The 20721-nt window shown below is 37.8% G+C and overlaps 1 protein-coding gene across 1 annotated transcript in view; it reads right to left on the bottom strand.

Moving 5' to 3' along the window:
- Positions 1 to 4107: 4107 nt before the first annotated feature.
- The window catches only part of LOC134798087 (proton-coupled folate transporter-like), a 30110-nt gene continuing 13496 nt past the window's right edge, over positions 4108 to 20721 (bottom strand). Inside the window, exons 2-5 of the mRNA XM_063770424.1 lie at positions 17745 to 17846; positions 10146 to 10367; positions 6745 to 6901; positions 4108 to 4268 (exon numbers count right to left, since the gene is read on the bottom strand). Coding sequence (XP_063626494.1) covers positions 4190 to 4268; positions 6745 to 6901; positions 10146 to 10367; positions 17745 to 17846 — 560 coding nt within the window. The 3' untranslated portion in view covers positions 4108 to 4189. The remainder of the gene's footprint in view (positions 4269 to 6744; positions 6902 to 10145; positions 10368 to 17744; positions 17847 to 20721) is intronic.

Raw genomic sequence — 20721 nt, 5'->3', positions numbered from 1 at the left:
AATTCAAAAGTTATAACGTGTTGACGGACTTGCCTTGTAGACGGACTTGCCCACAGTGACCTTATCTATATAAACTTATCTGTCTTTTACATACCTACTTCCTAAACAGTTCAATAAATTCATAACACATTTGCTGATTATTTAATCTGTGTGTTTATAATTAGATGATAAAAACGCTCCCTAAATAGGCCATAGTTCAAACGTGCCTTAAAATAAATACATATTAACGATAAGTCCTCAACCTCATGTCTGGACACATGAGCAGCAACTTATGAAACTAAAAACTTTATACCATAGGTACCAAGTTTGAGAAAAAATTAATGGAGTTGAGGCTGACCACAACCATAACTACTTATATCACAGAATAAATAATAGTACTAGGTACAGAAGACTCACTCTCTAACAAAACGCGTCTGTTACGATCAGGACAGATATGGCCGCTAGGTGGCGACAGCGCCACGCGCGGCTTATGGCTAGCCACCAAAATTGGTGTGGAACGGATGTACTTTTAGCTACCTGTAGCAAAGCGACGAAATCGCGGAGTGAGCCCGCCTGCTTATATGAGAAGGACCGACCGCAGAACGCAACAAAAATAGAGTCCTTCTAAGTCTGCAGTCAAAAATGTATATTTTAACACCACTGTAATCGTCACGTAGTCATAAAAAGACGATTAAAACGTTGCCAAATATATTTTACTGTACACTTAATTAGACTTTCTACCAGTATCTATACAGGGTGAAATTCGGCCAGTACCTACAGTCAAGTGAACTTCCGTTGTTAACACGCGTGTGCATAACGCTCCGAAGCTCTTTTGCGTTTCACCATGCACGTGTCGAGTTGCGCCAACCGCAGCCTATGTAATAAATACACTGTATATACCTATGTATGTATAGACCGCTGCTGAAGCATCAACAAGGAGGTCACCTTGCATAAAAAATGTCTGCGTAACAACAGGATTTAAGTACATCTTCGTTGTAGAATACCGGTTACTTGTTTAAGGTAGGTACCGGCAATATTTTGCGAGATGAATATATTATACCGAAATCACAAAAAAGAAATTGGCTGTGTCAGACATTTTGGCTGGTCAGATGGTTTTTCTATGGGTGAGCCATTTTTTTTTTCATGATTTGGGTTGGTCTCTATTACTATGGGTGGTTGCTCTACTACTGTGGTTGCTCAGTATGACCTATATTTAAATCACAAAGCAAAATATTGCCGGTAATAAAAATAAAAACCGAACAAGTGCGAGTCGGACTCGCCCACCGAGGGTTCCGTACTTTTTTATTTGTTGTTATAGCGGCAACAGGAATACATAATCTGTGAAAATTTCAACTGTCACGGTTCATGAGATACAGCCTGGTGACAGACAGACGGACAGTAGAGTCTTAGTAATAGGGTCTCGTTTTTACCCTTTGGGTACGGAACCCTAAAAACACCCTGTATTCAACAACTTATTCAGAGTAAGTACATATAGTAGAATCAAGTTAAAACTTTGCTCCATTATTAATCTGGCTAACGATAGTTCGAGTTGTCAAATTGAATAACGAGATAGCGAGCCAACTCCACATTTGCATACAGTATGGCCAATACGATGGGTTGGGTGTTATTAAATTAGGATCAACATTCGTTAATCAACTTTGTCTTTATACGGGGTGAAATTGTTATTTCTGACCAAACTCTGAGGGGTAAATTATGTAGGTCATACTTAACAACTTTTACTATGAGGCTAATCCCGAAATCGCGAAAAAGTAATCTACTGTCTCATACAAGTCATACATGTGAACCAGTCAATGTTTTCTATAGAACAGCTGATTTTTTTTCGCGATTTCGGGGTTGGCCCCCTAAATATTATAAGGACATTCTTACACAAAGTCCCACGATAAGCTCAAGAAAGCTTACAACGATAAATTAATATACAAATACTTAAATACATAGAAAACATCCATGACTCAGGAACAAATATCTGTGCTCGTCACACAAATACGTGCCCTTACCGGGATTCGAACCCAGGACCATTGACTTCACAGGCAGGGTTACTACCCACTATTGGGCCAGACCGGTCGTCAACCGGCCCCATAGTAAAAGTTGTTCAGTATGACCTACATATACACCCTCAGAGTCATGGTCAAGAATAACAATTTCACCCTGTAGGTAGTAGAGAAGCATCAGACGAATTAGTTTCTCATAGGGAGGAGACGGACCAAACTAACCCTGCATGACATTTGCAATGACAATGTGTGGCAATGTCATCATTAATGTCAAACTTCTATGACCTATAGGTATTTAGTAGATAGGTATCTAATGGGAGTTTCGCATTCGCTTAAAAATATTCTTGTACCTAAAAGTTTGTCTCCTTTTTAGGGTTCCGTACCTCAAAAGGAAAAAACGGAACCCTTATAGGATCACACGTGCGTCTGTCTGTCCGTCTGTCACAGCCAATTTTCTCCAAAAGTACTGGACCAATTAAGTTGAAATCTGGTACACATAATATGTAAATTCGTGACCCAAAGACGGACATCTTGCGTAAACAAATAAATTTTAAACATGGAGGCCACTTTTGGGGGATAAATGAGAAAATTAAAAATAATATTTTTTAAAGTAGATCGTGTTACATATCAAATGAAAGAGCTCAATTTGAGAATCTCAAATATATATATTTTTTTAATTTAAATATTTTAGTTTAGATGTAATTTAAGAAAATAGCCAAAAAATGACCCCCCCCCCCCCACAATGGGATAATGTTTTGAAAAAAATATACAAAATAGTTCTTTGTACGGAACCCTTGCAACTCGAGTCCGACTCGCACTAGGCCGGTTTTTAAATAGAAGTTTCCGCTTTGCATTGCAACCAGCTTATAACTAGCATTTATTTATTGTGTGTCTGGCTTTGCTTGAAGCAGTTTATACAATTTTACAACTACTGAGAGCCGGGAGGTTATGAAATATTTAAACACAAAGACTCCCATAGTTCCAAATAGCACCGTTTTCGAATAGCCCCATGCGACGTTGCATTTCATGCTTATAATAATACAAATGATATTGAACAGGAACAATTCAGAAAAATATCGTAATATTTTATGCGCTAATTCCGACCGTTTAAAATCGAAATGAATTCATTTTACCTACAGGATTATTTCGCTTGTACAGTCGACGTCAAAGATATGCACTTTTCGCCTTATTACAAAGGAGTAAGGTGCAAAAGGGTAAAAATATCTTTGACGTCGAATGTATTTTACTGCTTCCCGATCCCGACATTATACTCCTTTTTATATTCTGGTTCCATGTCGTGGTAGGCACGAGGATTTACACGGAAACCATGAAATACGTTTACAGGAACGTGATTTGTAAGATAACGTTGTAACGACTTTTTACGGTTAGTTCCCGATTCTTGTTTCGCTGGTTTGCAATCCGGATACGAAATGTATGAAATTATCCGGATCCACGGGTCTTCCCATACATTCTGAATCCGTTGTACAAACCCCGGATTCCTGTTCCGACGGATTTACTTTAGGACGGGACGTCACAATCCGAGTAGGTACAGCTTGGCAAAAAAGAGTAGAAATTAAAAAGTGGTAACACTGTAGTGTCGTCCCGTTTTCTTATATAAATTGGTTTGAAAGGGACGACACTACAGTGTTGCCACTTTTTAATTTCTACTCTTTTTTGCCAAGCTGTAGGTACCTACAAGATAATCCTACGAAACAAGAATGCGGCGATTCGGGAACTAACCCTTTTTACGGCTGGTTTGATAGTGTTCGATCCAAAATGATTCGATATCGTATTTTGATATTCGCTTTATTGGATTGATTCCTAAGCTTGTTGACAAGTTATTCCAATCTTAACCCATTTTTTGTTGGCATACTTAAATGGGACAAAAACGTGCAGAAATATGGACGGCTTTACTGTGGACATTATAGAATAATAGTTAACGGTTTCGGTACATTTTATTAAGGCTTTAATCATACTGCTTTTAAGAAAAAGCTTTATTTTAGAGCTAGAATTTTATTGTTATTTTTTTGTTTTGGATTTTTTAAAGATGTCCACAGAAACGACAACCATGCATGACCTTAAATCCAAATCCCTTTTCTTGTTATAAAAAAAGTAACACTTTTACTATAAATCTTACTTTATTGAGATTTCTTATTTTATAATAATAGGTAACTTTAGTCAAACTTAACAATAAATATATTTTAAAATCGAGTAACTTCGGGTTCCCTGGGCTTGGCTTCGGTTTTCTTCTTGTCATCCATGCGGAGTCTATGCAGTACTCTGGAAAAAGAAAATTTATATCAATACTTAAGTTAAGACGAAAGTGGATGACCAGAGGAAAATCGCCGTTGCATAAAAACGTGGTCCTCATTTTCCTCTCTGGATAATATCTTTAAAGTAGTCACGACGACCGAAGGCGTTTTTTTTCAAAGTAGTCACGATATGTCACAATTAATAAAGATTCTTCAACTTCAACATTAATTTGTAAAAGAGAATGTTATGATACTTAAGCGATAACCTACATAATAAGCGCCTCTACATTACATAAATTATGCATTATTTATTGCGCACAGTTGATATTATTTGCAAAATGTCAGCAGAATTCAATGTACATGTGTAGACTGTAGGTATAATTATCAATAAACTGTTTTAGCTTAGTAATGTTTATACAAACTACACTATAAAACAAAAGAGAGTAACTAACATATTTTGCAGCATAATTTTTAAGTACTTAGGTAAAATTTTTATTCAAATTTTAATAACCTGTTTTAATCATTTGTTGACGTGATAACGTCTTATAAATCGATGAACACCGGTAGCATGCACGAAAAAGTGTCACGTTGTGGACATATCTCCATGGTAACGAGTGAGATCATCTAAACCGCTACCGACCGCTATTATTATTTATTTATTTAAAATTTAAATCTGGCAACAAGGCCCATATTACAGACTAACATAATATGTACCTACATACATATATGTATTTTATAACTTAAAAATAAACACTATTTATGCGGCTAAACGGCGTGGCTCCGTTGAATCGGCTACTCTTGTGTCGAATTCGGCAGTTTGCCCCGGAACGGAACCTCCGAAACAGACTGAAGTCAATAGGGCTATAGGTACCTATAATGGCGCTAGGTTGTCATCTGGCAAAATCCAATTTATACAACAGGAAAAACTTTTAAATGTGTTTTTTTTTGCGTGAAAATATAACTGCGTATCTTATACGTGTTTTTCGAACAAATAGGTTGCAGACACTTTCGAAAACTTTTAAACATTTACACAAAACTCAAAGAATACCTAATGTTATTTTTGAAAGCTTTAATTACTCAAAAATATTGTTGATACTTATGATATCCTATATCACGTAGAGACTTTGGCACTTTTGAGCACTTCCATCGGTACTTCAGTGTCTAAGTATACCTATATATTTTTTTTCGAGAATAGCGGATGTAAATTATTTTTATTATAATCCTACAAACCCTAACTAACTTAAGCAAGACACACAAAAACCTACACCTTCACGCTCTATAAAAGTTCTAACACAAAAACACACTTGCAATAAATTGGCAACATTAAATTGCATTGTAGGGCCAATAAACTATAGTAAAGGTCATAAGGTACACAGAAATAGAAAATGACAGTTCAAGGTTTTGGTTACTAGAAATCGTAAGGGCGATCGACCGCAAGGCTACTTTTTGCTAGATGTCAAAATACCCCGTCAGTGTTAGGACATCTAGATTTATGCAATGGCAATGGGAGGTGTGTCCGATTGGCAATAGACGTGTGACGTTCATAGTTGACAAAACTAAAATTTGATCCAACGATTTTGACAACTTGACAGGTTGGCGTCACCCATACGACTAACTAAATATAGGTTCCGGAACCTATATTTAATGGCTCACGATCGTGCGCCTGGTACCATATCTACCTCAATTTACTTACATCTATGCCGATTGGATTATCTATAGACGCCTAAATAACCTAGGGAAATCTTAGCTGTAAATATTATTGGCCTCTAAAGGGGCCCACTGATTAACAGTCCGCCGGCCGGTATCGGCCTGTCAGTTGTTCGGAACTGTCAAAATTTTGTTCTAACTGACAGGCCGATACCGTCCGGCGGACTGTTAATCGGTGGGCCCCTTAAGTATCTGTTTTTTCCCAAAGGATAAAAATATAAAGTTTCAGAGTTACAGATTTGGATTAGCTCTGTAGGTTTAAATTTCTTAATGAACTAATTTAAATTGACTATGGTTGTGATTTTAAGGGTAGGTATCTAAATATGCTAAATTGTATATTTTTTGTGCTATATTAAATATTCGAATTAGGTACTTATGTATGTAACATATACACGTTCATGTGTACAGTGAGCAGTATACATAAGATATCTGACAATTAATGCGACATCCTGAATAATAAATATGTATGTTTTATACTGGTTTTAACCGGTCTCTATCTATAGAATAATTGCGTATTGGATAAATCTGAGTCTTTTGAGAAACTTTACTTTTTGCGTTACATATATGTCATCAATTAACAGCAAGTTATTTATTCAAAAATCTGTCACAAATTCAACTTTTTGCTCTACAAGGCTTTACTTGCTTGCATATTTTCTGCAATTTGATGAGTGTGTGTGTGTGTTTGTGTTTGTGTGTGTGTGTGTGTGTGTGTGTGTGTGTGTGTGTGTGTGTGTGTGTGTGTGTGTGTGTGTGTGTGCGTAAGCGTGTCTGTGTGTATGGGTGGTGTATGTACTCACATTAATATAATTATAGCAGGAACCGCCAACGCGGCGCTGATGAGGTAGAAGGCTCCGGAAAAAGACGTGAGCGTGCTGAGGTACACCTTGCTATACAGCGGCGAGTATATCACCGGCACCAGTGCTTCGGATATACTTATTAGAGAGCTTGTTTTACCTGCGAACAAGTTTGATTAGTTATAGTACATTTGCAAAATAAGGTTTACTAAATAGCAAGCTAGATGGCGCTGAACTGGCCGCGTCAATTCCTACATCTCGCTAACGAAATTCTTATCGGGATTGTATAAAAGAATCGGGAATCATTTTTATTGGTGAGTGTGAAAACGAGTATTTGTTTCATTCCTTATCATGTAAAGGGCGCGCTTTTTGAACGAGTAAGGGGTACATACAATTGGTTCTAATGGAATTACGGCAGACTGATAGGGCTCAATCGACAATGATTTTTTCACCACACTGGCTCGGAAAGGCTTACTTTGCACTTCAAAAACTGATAGAAAAGTTGTATTTTATTCACATGTGAGGCAAAAAGTAATCAAATGCAAATTTTGAGTTGTTTTCTTATGTTTGCTGGTAGAATTGACTTTTAAATGATGATTTTGGATGATAAATATTTAATAACATTAATTTGGATTTGATTTATTTGATTTTGTTTGATATTTTACATTTAATATTTGCTTCGAGCTGGTGTGGTGAAATGATTTTTTCACCTCAGCAGCTCGAACAAGGGTACTTTGCTTCTTAAAAACAGTGAGCAAAATTCATTTTGTCTCACTCAGTGAGCAAAATCGCATTTTGCTCACTGAGTAAGTCTCACTCAGTGAGCAAAATGCGATTTTGCTCACTGAGTGGGACAAAATGACATTCAAGCGACCTTTATAGTCAAATGTCATTTCAACATGCGGGGTCTAATACAAGTTCGATATACTTGGGTTCTATTATCTCTGTCCCTCTAGGAATGTTCTCACTGCTTAGGGTGAAAATTTTTGTGTACTACACGAGATCAAAGTTATTTACATCTCGTGCGCTTTTGAATCCCTTACTACGCTCAAGATTCTAAATTAGATTCACTCGCTACGCTCGTGAATCTATTATAGAATCTTTCGCTTGCACGGGACTCAAAATAAGCACTCGAAGAAATATCAAACTTTGATCTCTTGTTGTACAAATAACTATTACATTGTGTTGTAAGGTCACTGAAGCGTGTGTATACATGTGCAATATTTTCGGCTCCCAAAAAAGCTAGTCTCATGTTAACAATACCTCTGTAAACAAACCGGCAGCCAACAACAACACCCATCTCTAATCAATCTCGTATGCACATACAGACGCCGTCATACCTCAGTGATAATGATAACAGCATCATACTTAAGTGACGTATCTCAGTTAATTAAATCAATACACATGCGGTATTTATTTTATGTTGTAACTACGACAATTTTATTTACAATGGCTAACCGTGGGTTATTTTCCGAGGAAAATATTTGCTTTGTCAGTCTGGATAAGATAGTATCAAGGCTAGTTTTCATTCTTAAAATATCTTAATATTATAATAGGTATTATTCATCTAGTACTGCCTATCTTAATTTAGACCATCGCAAATGGGATTGGAAACGGCCAAAAGTTTTACCTGTCTCTAGTTTTGTTCTATGGATTTTGGCTTGATGACGGTGGATGCTAGTCCAAGGCGTAAAATTAAAAAAAAAGCTTTACCCTACTTGTTAAATTGACAGGTACCTAAAACATTTATGATGGCGCCATAAAATACTTCGATTGATTAAAGCAATCACTCGCCTTAAAAGGCAAAACATTTTATGGTCACCTATATATTTTATACCTAATTTGTGATCTAACGTGTAAAATATGTATGAACTTTATAGAAAACCAAGGTCACATTACTCCATGATTTTCAAGGGTAAATTCCGTATTCGCATACCTTAACTAACCTGCGGAATTATTTCTGAATATAATCTTTCCTGCATTGAAAATATTTATCCTCCTGAGACCAAGGTTTTTATTTTATTTTTATTAGCCTAATGGGACACTAATCCACTGCTGATAGGCAAAGGGCAACAGGCAAACTAGTGCATATCTTTGCTCGGCACGTTTCGTAGTTTCGGCTTGGATAATGCTAAAAAGCTGATTTTTTTAGGATACCATGCAATTAGTGGACTTATCAAAAACACCAAGTTTTATTAGGCTACCTATTATATTTATAATTTTATAGATACTTTAATTTTCACTGACTGTCCGAACCATATGAAATTCGTGTCATAGAACATACAGACTATTTTCTCCCCTCCTTTCTTCCACTAAGCAGGTTATAACAGATTATCGTCTTCTGAGATAATCTTTATGTAAGTAGAAGCTAGGACAAGGCAACGAACGTGTTGACAATGTGAACGTTTCGTAGGTACGTACGGTTTGGAGGTGCGATGCTGTAAAGTTTGTTTTGTGATACATTTCTACGTAAATTACGTGTTATTGCGTATTTCGCGAGTCTCGGGTTATTTACTTACCACTAAAATATACAACTGTCATTCACGATTTGTTTGTTTATTTTAATCATATCATGTTTTTATTACATTGACATCCGTTCAGTGGTTTTTGCAAGTAAAAAGGAACGTATTGCGGTAAAATTCATCACGTGTATCATTTATTCTAAATACTTATAGAAAAAGACTGTAGGTATGACCATTGACAAAGTTCGTATCGATTTAGATAACTATTCATTATAATGAAATCAAACACAAAGTGTTAGTAGATTATTTTTGACCGTGTGTTTGTTATATACGATTTCCGTCGTAGGTACTGTAAACTATTTAATGTGTTTATTTAGTTTTTCTATGTCACTTTCAGTTGCTACACGTTGTGGGGCAACATTATCCTATATCTACAAACTAAATGGACCCATGAGGCAAACTTTCGTGGCTCAAGAAATATGAATTTTATGTTACATGTATACCATGTAGGAACCGCGAAATTGAATACCTAGTGGCTGAACCTAACATCATAGGCATATGGCTCACAAACTCCGTTGGTTAGGCCATATTTATAGAATGGATGAAGATCGGAATGCGAAAAGAGCGAATTTGAGGACCCTCTGTCGCACTTGTAAATTCGTACGTAAGTGTGACAGGGAGGCAACACGTCGAACGTGGGCCCTACTCTGAGCCGCCTTGCAGAAGGACGTCCTGTCGGACGCCCCAGGTAGCGCTGGGGTGACATGGTGCAGATTCGCCTCCACTCCGGAGGCGAATCTGCACGAACTCCGAGTCAACATTGGGCGGGAAGTAGTCCAGGACCCAGAAAAGTGGCGCTATCTTGTGTCGGAGTCTCATTTTGGGTCACCGAGCCAACGGAGTATAAAGTTAAGTAGGTACCTAATATAAAAAGTTCCTTACCAACTTCGTCTGCTTGCACCAACTTTGTAGCTATACTTCTCAACGATGTGGCCCCCGCGGAACTGAACATGTCCAGCAAAGGCCCCAGAAAATACACGGTTCGGTTGGGCGCCATCGCGTACACCAAGCTCGCAGCTATCCTGCTCAGGCACGCCACCACTCCGATGATGCTGTCCTCTATCTTCCAGCGCTTGCTGAATAGGTATATTGTCAGGAACGAACCTGCGGCAAAAAAGGTAATTGTTAAAAAAAAAATACCTCATAAGGTGCTTGTAGGTTTTAAATTGCATGCCAAAAAGTGGGTCCAAGCAATAAAGTTTACGGCCAAGGAAACCTCGCTTGTTTCTAACCGTGTAGATGATGGATTGCAACCAAATTTCATTACGCCCTGACAAAGATGTGACCTTGAACCTTCATAAACTGTTTGGTCGCCGTCTTGCCCGCCCTTCACGTTTAAAGCTGACTAGATGTTTTTTTTTTCATTTTGCACAGAAAAGAAAGAGGATAATACTCAGTAATTGTTGAACTGATCAATAGCCATCGACGATTGATCAATTGACGTTGATCGATAGCTGATGATCAGTTAATGTATGCTCACATCGAGTAACGCGCTTATTTTCTTGTTTGTACACAACCGAAATTAGTGTTTGTAGTGACTAAGGTACTCAGTTTTTAAGAGTAATAAAAATCAAGTGTGAGCATGAGTTTTTTGGAACTCGTTAGAGACTTGAGGCTTCTAGAGAAACGGTATCCCTACATAATTTATCCTTAGGTACATAAGATTCAATGTGTTTATTATAATTTTAACACAGGCTGCATTTCTAGGTTTAGAAGTACTACCTAGGTGTACCAAACTTTTATATAGCGACGATTATTTATATTTTTTTTACTTAAAAAATTGATAAATTAATCCTACTTTTGAGATTCAAGTATTTTGAGCCATGCTTAAAATGAAATTAGTATATTTTCGGAGGAACTGTAGTCTTCAAATGTAAAACCCGATTTCTTACCAACACTAACCTAACTTATGTTAAAAGTTACATTATAAATTGATAACATTAACAAAAAAGTACGAAACACATTGACAAATACCTACATACTAGTTAACATAATTCACGTGTTCGGTGGATTTTCGCAATGCGTGCATTAGCAATTTTCGATTAAACATGCATGCCAATACGGAGGGATTTTAATTAAAAATGGCTAGTTTATTCACCAAATACGATGTTTTTTGTCTTTTTACATGTGTTCTACATATAAAGATATGAGTAGAATTTGTAACGTATTAAGGGTGTTTTTGAAGCTGTGAAGTACTAGAAGATGTCAATTTGGAAAATTCACCTGACGCTTCTAACTCAACAGAGGCCTAGAGTCTGTGCGGAAATAGAAGAGTAGTGAAATATTAATGTATGGGATCCAATACATTCTATGACTCTTCTCTTTCTGCACAGACTCTATATACTCTGTATCATTCGGTATTTAAATAAAAGTAAACAAACAATTTGTACATTTGCGGGTAGTTCATGTAACATTTAATGGTCAACCAACCAAATACAAAAGCGTCTGGATCTGCCACTGAACGACCTGACTTTAACCTACATTATTTATATTATATTTTAATCTACCTTCAACTAGCTTAAGGAGCCATTTGAGGGTAGATTTTGTTTACTTTTATTTAAATACCTAAAGAGAGTATAGTCAGGATGACAATCGTACATTGACAAACGCTAAACGAAAAGAAAAAGTGTTTCGGGATGACAGATGCTATGAAATGTCATGTGAATATTTCAATACTTAAGTTTCGAATGGAGTTTTCTATAAACAATAGGGAATATTGGGCAGAGCTCTGCGTAGGTGGCACCTTTGTGGCACATACAGTAAACAAACCACATTGACACATCACACGTCACGTCAATCACATGGCCTATCGCGAAACAAGAAAATCGAAATTTCGTTATCTAATCTCTCTATCACTCTTGCATATTCGAGCGATAAAGAGGCAAATAACTAAATTTCGATATTCGCGTTTACCGGTAGGCCCTTGTTAACAAACCGCCTTGATGCATCAATGTCATATCGTATTGCCTGTGAAAACTTGTCAAAAACAGTTAGGCACAGTATGTATAAGTTACTTTATTGTTTACGAGCTAGTTTAGTGCTGCACTCTGGCGGCAGAACATTGTAGTAATACCCCCTATTGGCTGGACCCTTTGGTTGTGGTATATTTCTTTGTTCTACTAAAGCTTGTTTTTTTAATTGAGATTAATAATGATATAATTAATTATGGATGGGCAAGCAAATCTTGTCAGTAGAAAAAGGCGCGAAGTTCAAATTTTCTATGAGACGATATCCCTTCGCGCCTACATTTTTCAAATTTCATCTATACTTACACAAACGCCAATTATCATCTATCAAATCCACCAATGTAATAATGGGCGCTCAACAAAATGATATGATCGGTGTCAAAAGTGATGTTTCCGGTTGAATTAATGATTGACAGATCACACCATCAAATTCATAACCTGTTGTTGCAATCGGAATAAGCCTCTGTGTCCGTTTTGAGCTGTGAAATCGGTTCGTCAAGGTCAAGAACAAGAAAGATTGACAAACATACGCTACGATACTTACCTACGATACCTTCAATGAATGATTATGAAATAAAAAAGTCAAATATAGTCATGTTTATTATTACAGGTATTAATTGTTGTTATTTAATATTTCAATGCAACTGTATGTTTGCATGAAAGTTAAGTAACATTGAGTAACATAAGTTTCACAAGTAAGTAAGTGGAGGTCAGAGAACGCAAATTCTTAACTTCTGACATCTTCTGAGGATCATCAACTATAAATTCTACTTATCTTTAATAGCATTCGTGACATGGTGACTTTTGTGAAAACATGTGCAATGTCATTGAATTAAGAGAAAAGTAAAGAGTCGAAGTGGAATTGGCAAAGTCGTCCAACCATGATAGATTGTGTCAATGATATATCAATACTTTCCTACTACGCATAACAGTCATACTAGTATGTAATGTATGTACCTAAGTGTCACTGGAAAATCAGTATAAACTTGGAAATTTGTGCGTGGCAACTATTAAAAGCAATATTATGATCATCAAAGATGCGTCAGCGACCTCTTTACATCACAATTCACAATCCAACACTATGTTTGTTAGACTTATATAAAAACCAAACACAGAATTCCGCGAACATCTATATTCAGATCACAATTCACACGCTGCCACCAACTGTAATCGTCCTGAAATGCTGAAATAAATACGCAATGTTTAACTTTCCATGAGCAAAGTAAATCTTACGATTTTATTGTTCTTTATCATCAGAGGAAATGCAGAGAGAAAATATTTTAGTAATGAGAGTTTTATCGTAACGCAAACATAATAACGGATGTATATATATGATATAAAATAAAATAAATATTTGGGGATATCTTACACACATCAGCCTAGCCCAAAACTAAGCAAAGCTTGTACTATGGGTGCTACGATATACATACTTATTTAGATAAATACATACGTATATACATAGAAAATACCCATGACTCAGGAAAAAATATCTAGGTATTCATCACACAAATAAATGCCCTTACCGGGATTCAAACCCAGGACCATCGGATTCACAGGCAGCAGGGTCACTAACCCAGTAAGCCAGACCGGTCGTCATAATTACAAGTGTTTTTGATTTGACATCATCAATAAATAAACAAGAAGAAATTTTAATTTTGGGTACAAATTAGCATTTTTTAATGCTTAAGCTAATAAATAACCCTAACTACATAGTTGACTACTTGACTCGTAACTAACCCAAAAAAAGACATGAATCACATAATTTGTCATTCGTTTTTCGTGAGTAATTTAAGTAGTAGTAGTAGTAGTAAACTCTTTATTGTACAAAAATACATATCAAAAATAACATACAATTAGTAAGAAGTACAAAGGCGAACTTATCCCTCAAAATTTAATTAATTAATACAGACTTTAATTTCAAATACAGTAGGTACACTACATTCTCATATGAGTCATGAAAAAACAATGAGGTTTTGTAAAAGTTCTACGAATTCAGATTCAAATTAACTCGTTTCAAAAGTAAATATTGACGCTAATCGTTCGCTGTGTCGTAATAGAAAACGCCAATTGGAAATAGTCACGTGGTTTTTCTTAGCACCTGTGTCATCCAAATTTAATACATTTTTACTTTCCGTTTGATCAATGTACGATCGTCATCTTGGCTAGGCGCCCTGGGGCGTTTACACTGACAGTTGACACGTGACACTGACATTTCCTGTCCTTTTCCTCTCCTTTTCCTGGTTGATATCGAACTATGTCACCTAGCATCAATATTCACTAGTTGGACTAGCAATGTACGGCCATTGTCACTGTCAGATGACAAAATGTGATTGTTGTGGGCCTGGTATTTCTCGACAATTTTTGACAAAAGTTATTTACAACAAAGACGCCACCGTTTCCTATTATTGCAGTAAGATCTCAGCTCCGCAATTTCAGTTGTTTCTAAATGATTTGGTCAAGTTCGAGCCGACTCCGTGCACTAGGGGTTTCGTACCACCACAGCGCTATTTTAATTTAATACGAGTACTAGATCTATTCGAGTTTATTCTTAAATGAAATATTGTTTTTTTTTTTATGGCGTGAAATACTTACCTTTAAATATAAGTATAAACATGAAATACAAAAACGTCATACAATAACTAGTATGGGGTCCCCATTTATTCAATGCATTATGCGTCGTGTCCAATGCGCGCAGCGTCGTGTCCAATGCGCGCAGCGACATAGACGCATTGATGATTAATTAATTTAATTAATTGCGAAATTAGCGCGGCTCGGCCGCAGCTAGCAAAGTAACGCGATGAGTGCCTCCGGACAGAGTGCACCCATTGTGAACGAGCTCCTCGCCTTTCTGCAACAGAAGCTGGAAGGAGTGATGGACACGGTGTCTGCTGTCCAGATCTGTTCGTCGAGTTTTTCCGTCGAAGATATCTGTGCAGCAAAGAAGGTGCTGCACGAGTCCCTCGGGATCGCCGGCACGTATGTACCTCACCGGAGAGGAGATGAAACCGGGAAGAAGACCCTAGAGGACATCATCAGAGTTCTAAGGGAGAATGAAGACCGGATTCCGGAGTTTGCGACGACGGGTGCCTCCAGCCTGCCGTCCTATATTCCGGATCATGTCGACGTTAGCTGCTTGTTGAAGGAAATCGTGGCCCTTAAAACAAGTTTAGCGGATGTCATTTCGAAGTTTGATGCGGCCCAGGTCACTATAACCGAGTTACGCAACGAAGTCCTCAGTTTGCGAAACAGTGCCCTTACTCGGTCGGCGGCGTCAAATTTCAAGTGCGATGACCGGCAAGCCACAAGCGCCGAGTCGGTCAGTTTGCGAGTTGCTGACACTGTAAAATGTGTCGCATCAGCCGTGTCGCCGCCCGCGAGCCTACCGCGCGCGCGCCCTCCCCCCGCCTCCTCCAAATCACGTCATCGTGTTTACGCGGATGTCGTCGCCGGTCCGAAAGTCGCATCGAACCGGGTTAGTGTACCTGTAAAGGGTACTGAAGAGCGAGCGGCTCCCAACGAGAAGCTCCCTGTTGCCGGTGTGGATGAGGAGGATTTCACACTGGTATCAAGAAAGAAGAAGGCGCGCACGGCGCCTCGTAAGACTCAGTGTGGTACCGCCGAACCGGCTAACTCTGGCTTGCGGGTTGCTACACCGAGTAAGGCGCTATATGAGTCGCGCCTGCATTACACCGCCACGGCTGCTGAAGTGGTGGAGTACGTACACCAGAAGACCGGTTACTCGCTGAGGGTGTTCCAGCTTCGATCGCGCCACTACGTGCACTTCAACTCTTTTGTGGTGCGCGTGCCGCGACCGCTGCAGGAGACCATCGAGTGCGCCGACTTCTGGCCGAAAGGTGTCGTGTTTCGGAGGTTCCGGGGCAAACTGCCGAATCCGACACAAGAACAGCCGATTCAACGGAGCCACGCCGTTTTGTCGCATAAATAGTGTTTAGTTTTTAAGTTTATAAAATATATATGTATGTTAGTCGGTAAGGTATTTATAATATGGGCCTTGTTGCCTGACTTAAATTTTAAATAAAAATTTAAATAAATAAAATAAATTATGTGTATAAAACTTACACTATCTATTAGTTAAGTATTTACTGGGTCAATCAACTTGTTTTTGCTGTGTTGTGCTGTTGTCCGGTGAGTCACGTGTTAAGAGTAACACAATTTTCATATTGTTACAAAAAATTTTGTAGCGTAATTCTATATTTGTAGCAGTTTTGTAGTAGGCAGATGGATAATCTATAAAAAATGGTACCTATAAGACCACAAAAATATGCTTATAATCCTTTATAATCAGTATAATCACATTTTCAAAGTGTGACCCAGGAGATGTTACTATGGCAACTATGGGCGCAAAAAACTTCACGCTTCATATCAGCCCGCTGCGAGATGTCAAGTAAAAATGTTAGTACTTATCGATGGATGCTAACGCCATAAACAAACGATCACGATTGAACGGGTAATTCGTTTGGTTCCAAATAAATTGCAGTTAATATATTTACAATATAAAAAGCATACCTATTAATAGTATTAATTAAGGTTGTTTAACTTCAAGCTTCATCCAAATACGGAACCCTAAAAGGAACTACGAAGTAACTGACCGTATCGAGTTTCCGAAACACAGCTATCGGTCAATGTCATATAACGTAATAGTGCACGTTCTCGACGCTCTAACGGTCTGTAAAACGACTTAAGTGCATTAAAAAATAAAGGAATAATCGATATTATTCTTACGCTTAACTTCGATCTTCGACCGTTTGTTTGACTTTGCGAAGTTTTTATTTTCGCGTTTGAGCAGATAATGTTTTGAAGAGTGTGTCGTGTCAATGTTTTGGCGCTGAAATGTGTAATTTTGTGATCTTAAACAGCACAGTCAGTACCCATTGTACATTCCTTTTAAAGAGTCAATATCATAATGGTATAGTTAGACCAAAAAAAATCTGCAACTAATTTGATAGCACACGCAGTGCAAGTGTTATTTAATACGTCATAATTTCATAGACGATTGACGTTTAATATAACAGTTGCACTGCGTATGCTATCAAAACGTTGCAGAATTTTCTTCGTCTAACTCTATTCACGTTTTACTTTTAGTTTCTGATTGTCTAAGGCTGGCAAATATTATGACAAGAATTAAAGTTCAACAGTGTAAAATAAAATGGTCAATATAGAGCTTCGTTTAATATTATTACCTAATTTATCTAGACAAAGTGGCCAATTTATTAAACTTAAACTACAGATAAAACATAATACTCTTATATATTATAAACAGTGATCGGGGGTTTGGTTGCAACGCCGCTGGATCTACATAGTACAATTTTTTTATGGATACGGGAGTAAGCCCGCAATATGGATTGAATTTTTTACAAAAACGCTAATATTTTTGAAATACAATTACCTAGACAAATATTTCATAAGAAAAAAAACATTATTTACTCCTAGTGGCAAGCAAATCCCCGATCACTGCTTATAAGAGTATGTTTAAAGAGATGATAATATAACTTACCCACGCTCCCGACAAGGACGGAATATGTGAGGAACAGGCTGTAGTCCACCTCAGTGAACTTGAACTTGTAGCGGGTGAACCAGTAGGTCATTTGAGCTTCACCTGAAATTAATAGAAAAGTTAAGTTTTCAGAATTCTAACTGAGAGTAGAACAGACAATAGAAAATATCGGCCCAATTCGCAAAATGCTTCTAAGAGATCAATCAATCTTTGGGTAATATGGCTCCATCGATACTGTCGATGATTTCGCCAACGTCTAAGTGGATCCCACGTGGGATCGAATTAATATTATTTGTAATAAATAAACTTTAGCCAGTGTACGGTATAAAACTATCAAATTATGGCCTCTAGGGCTCTAGCCAGCCACGGTTAGAGGTAGAAATACCAAATGCTCGTAGAGCACGACGTTGTTCGGTAGTTGGGTTATGAGCTCTTGTAAGGTGATAGCTGGACTTTACAGGGACCCGCGTGGGCTACCCGGCGTTGAAGCCAGAATGGTGGTTAAACGCGTTTCATGATATTTTTTTCTTTATCTGCACACTTCCACATTAATTTACTGCATAATACGCTATCAATATTACACTTTAAACAACATTAATGAGCAAAAACAATGAAATGAATCACGAGGCGATGTTACCAATATGGCGGTCGACGAATAACCTTTCTAAGAGATCACTGCGGTACGATACCGATCTGTCAGTGTCAAAAGTGACGGTTTTGGTTGAAGAAATGTCACTGTTGACACTGACAGATCGTTAACGTACCGCAGTGATCCTTTAGGAGCATTGTTCGAATACGACCCTATGGGTGTATATCCATGTATATTAGTTATTTTTTTTTTGTTTGGGAACATAAAACCAAGTGAGTAACCTTGGGAGTTATAAACTACATTATTTTACTGGTTATGTAATCCAATGCAACCATATTTGGTGTTATCGTCAACGTAAAGTATTTCGACAATGCAACGCAAAACTTTTCTCAATACACAGTGTAAGGTGCAGCGGGGCAGTTTCGACTGCGGAGTAATTTCAACTAATCGAAATATCTTCCATGTTTTACATTATTAACTAGAGTGCCATATAATAATATGTCCAGATAGCAAAAAAGATGTGTTGTGTGTGACTCTATTAATTAATAATGTAGAACATGGAAGATATTTTATTTCGATTACTTGAAATTATTCCGCAGGCGAGACGAAATATACTTGTATTATTATAGTTACTTATCTGTTTTAGTAAGATTTGTTATTCAGACAATCTTCAGTGTTCCTAGTGTTGGTCTCAGATATTTTTAACTTATATGACATGCCAATTACAAAGCGAGATAATAAAAATAAAACACACGACAATAGTTAATCTTATACCAAACACGACATAACACCAATTAGGTATACCTACAACTACTTAACAACTAATTATTGTCGAGGATATAGCTGCGAAAAGGAGCAAAGATTCAAAGGAGCAAAGATTCAAAGTTTCAGATGCAAAGATTCAAAAGAAAGTTGCTATAATGCCGCGTGCCGAGCGAATATGCGCACCACCGAACAATGTGCACAAACGCGATTTGCGCACCAACGAACTAGCCGACTTCGTAGTGCCCGAAAGGCTCGTTTTTACGAAGTAATATATAAGTCAATGCGAAAAGGTGATATTAACACAGCATGTGGGCATGTGCAAGGGTATTTTTGCCGAAGCGTAGAAAAAGCAGTCATGAACAATGATATTGACTTAACATTGATTTACTGTGTGTTGCATTGATTGACTCGCAGTGAATTTTGCGTACAGTAAAATAGAAGTACGATCAAGATGCACAGAGACAAAGTTTTGAAGTTTGAATGCCACTCCTAGTATTCCGAAGGGACCTGAATTAATGAGTATGAGTAGATTATGTAGGTGCCTGTATTTGCCAAAGCAATACCTCGTACGCATTTTTGGCGTATCAACAAACCATACGCAAGTGCGAATTTTAACTGTTTGCTTCAACTTTATATATTACCTAATCATACATTCTCATGTAACATACGGTTGTTGCGTACGTTAGTATTCTTTGAGAATAGTTCATTGACCTTAATATTTCTTTAATTTTGTATTCTCTACGACATTGTCGACACATAGTTAGAGTTAGGACTTTAACTCGACACACCCTACTACCATACTACTACTAGTACTACTGTCGACTATGCCCACTTCGTTGACAATACTTAGTCGTAGTAAGATAGATGTGGACTAGTGCTCGCCACTGTCCCAATACACCTCATCTTTAAACATACGTCATTGGCAAACTTGGCAAAAGAGGTGACAGCAGGGTGTCAGCTGTCAGCATGTCGAGCACTGGGACAGTACTCGACATGCTGACTATATGACTATGTATGTACTATAAAGTCACGTGGCACCACTATTTAGAAATAGGGAATCATTAACCTCAGTTTGTAATAATTTAAAATAGTTTGCTGTACGTACGTGTACGAGTTTGAAGTAAGTATGTTTTTTTGCTAGCCTATTATGTTGTCCCACTGCTGGGCAAAGGCCTCTGCCCTTGTCTTCCACGACTCCCGACATAGCGCCTGCACTGATCAGTTACTGAGAAAGGTGTCTAGGTCGTCCCGCCACCTCCGTCTGGTCCTACCGCGTCCGCGCCCTTCCACTTGGTAGCTACACTAGCCCATCTGTCTGGATGCATGCGGCAGACGTGACTAGCCCAGTCCCATATTTGAGCCTAGCATTCTTCTCGCCGACGTCGGCAATACAGGATTTTGCGCGCAGCGTGGTATTCCGGATACGATCGGTCCTCTTCACACCTTTTAAGAATTTTACACCTTTGTTACTGAATCTTTAGTTTGACAGACACAATACATACATAATTTAAGGTCAAACTAGTATAATTCAGCTGGCAGTGAAATAGATAAAGCATTTCTTTTTATCGTGAGAGTTTTCGTCACGCACGAGAAATTAGGAAACGTCTACAAACGATAGACCAC

The sequence above is a fragment of the Cydia splendana genome, chromosome 16, assembly GCF_910591565.1.
Source record: "Cydia splendana chromosome 16, ilCydSple1.2, whole genome shotgun sequence".
NCBI classification, from domain to species: Eukaryota; Metazoa; Arthropoda; class Insecta; order Lepidoptera; family Tortricidae; genus Cydia; species Cydia splendana.
This window is presented reverse-complemented; position numbering and strand designations above follow the sequence as displayed.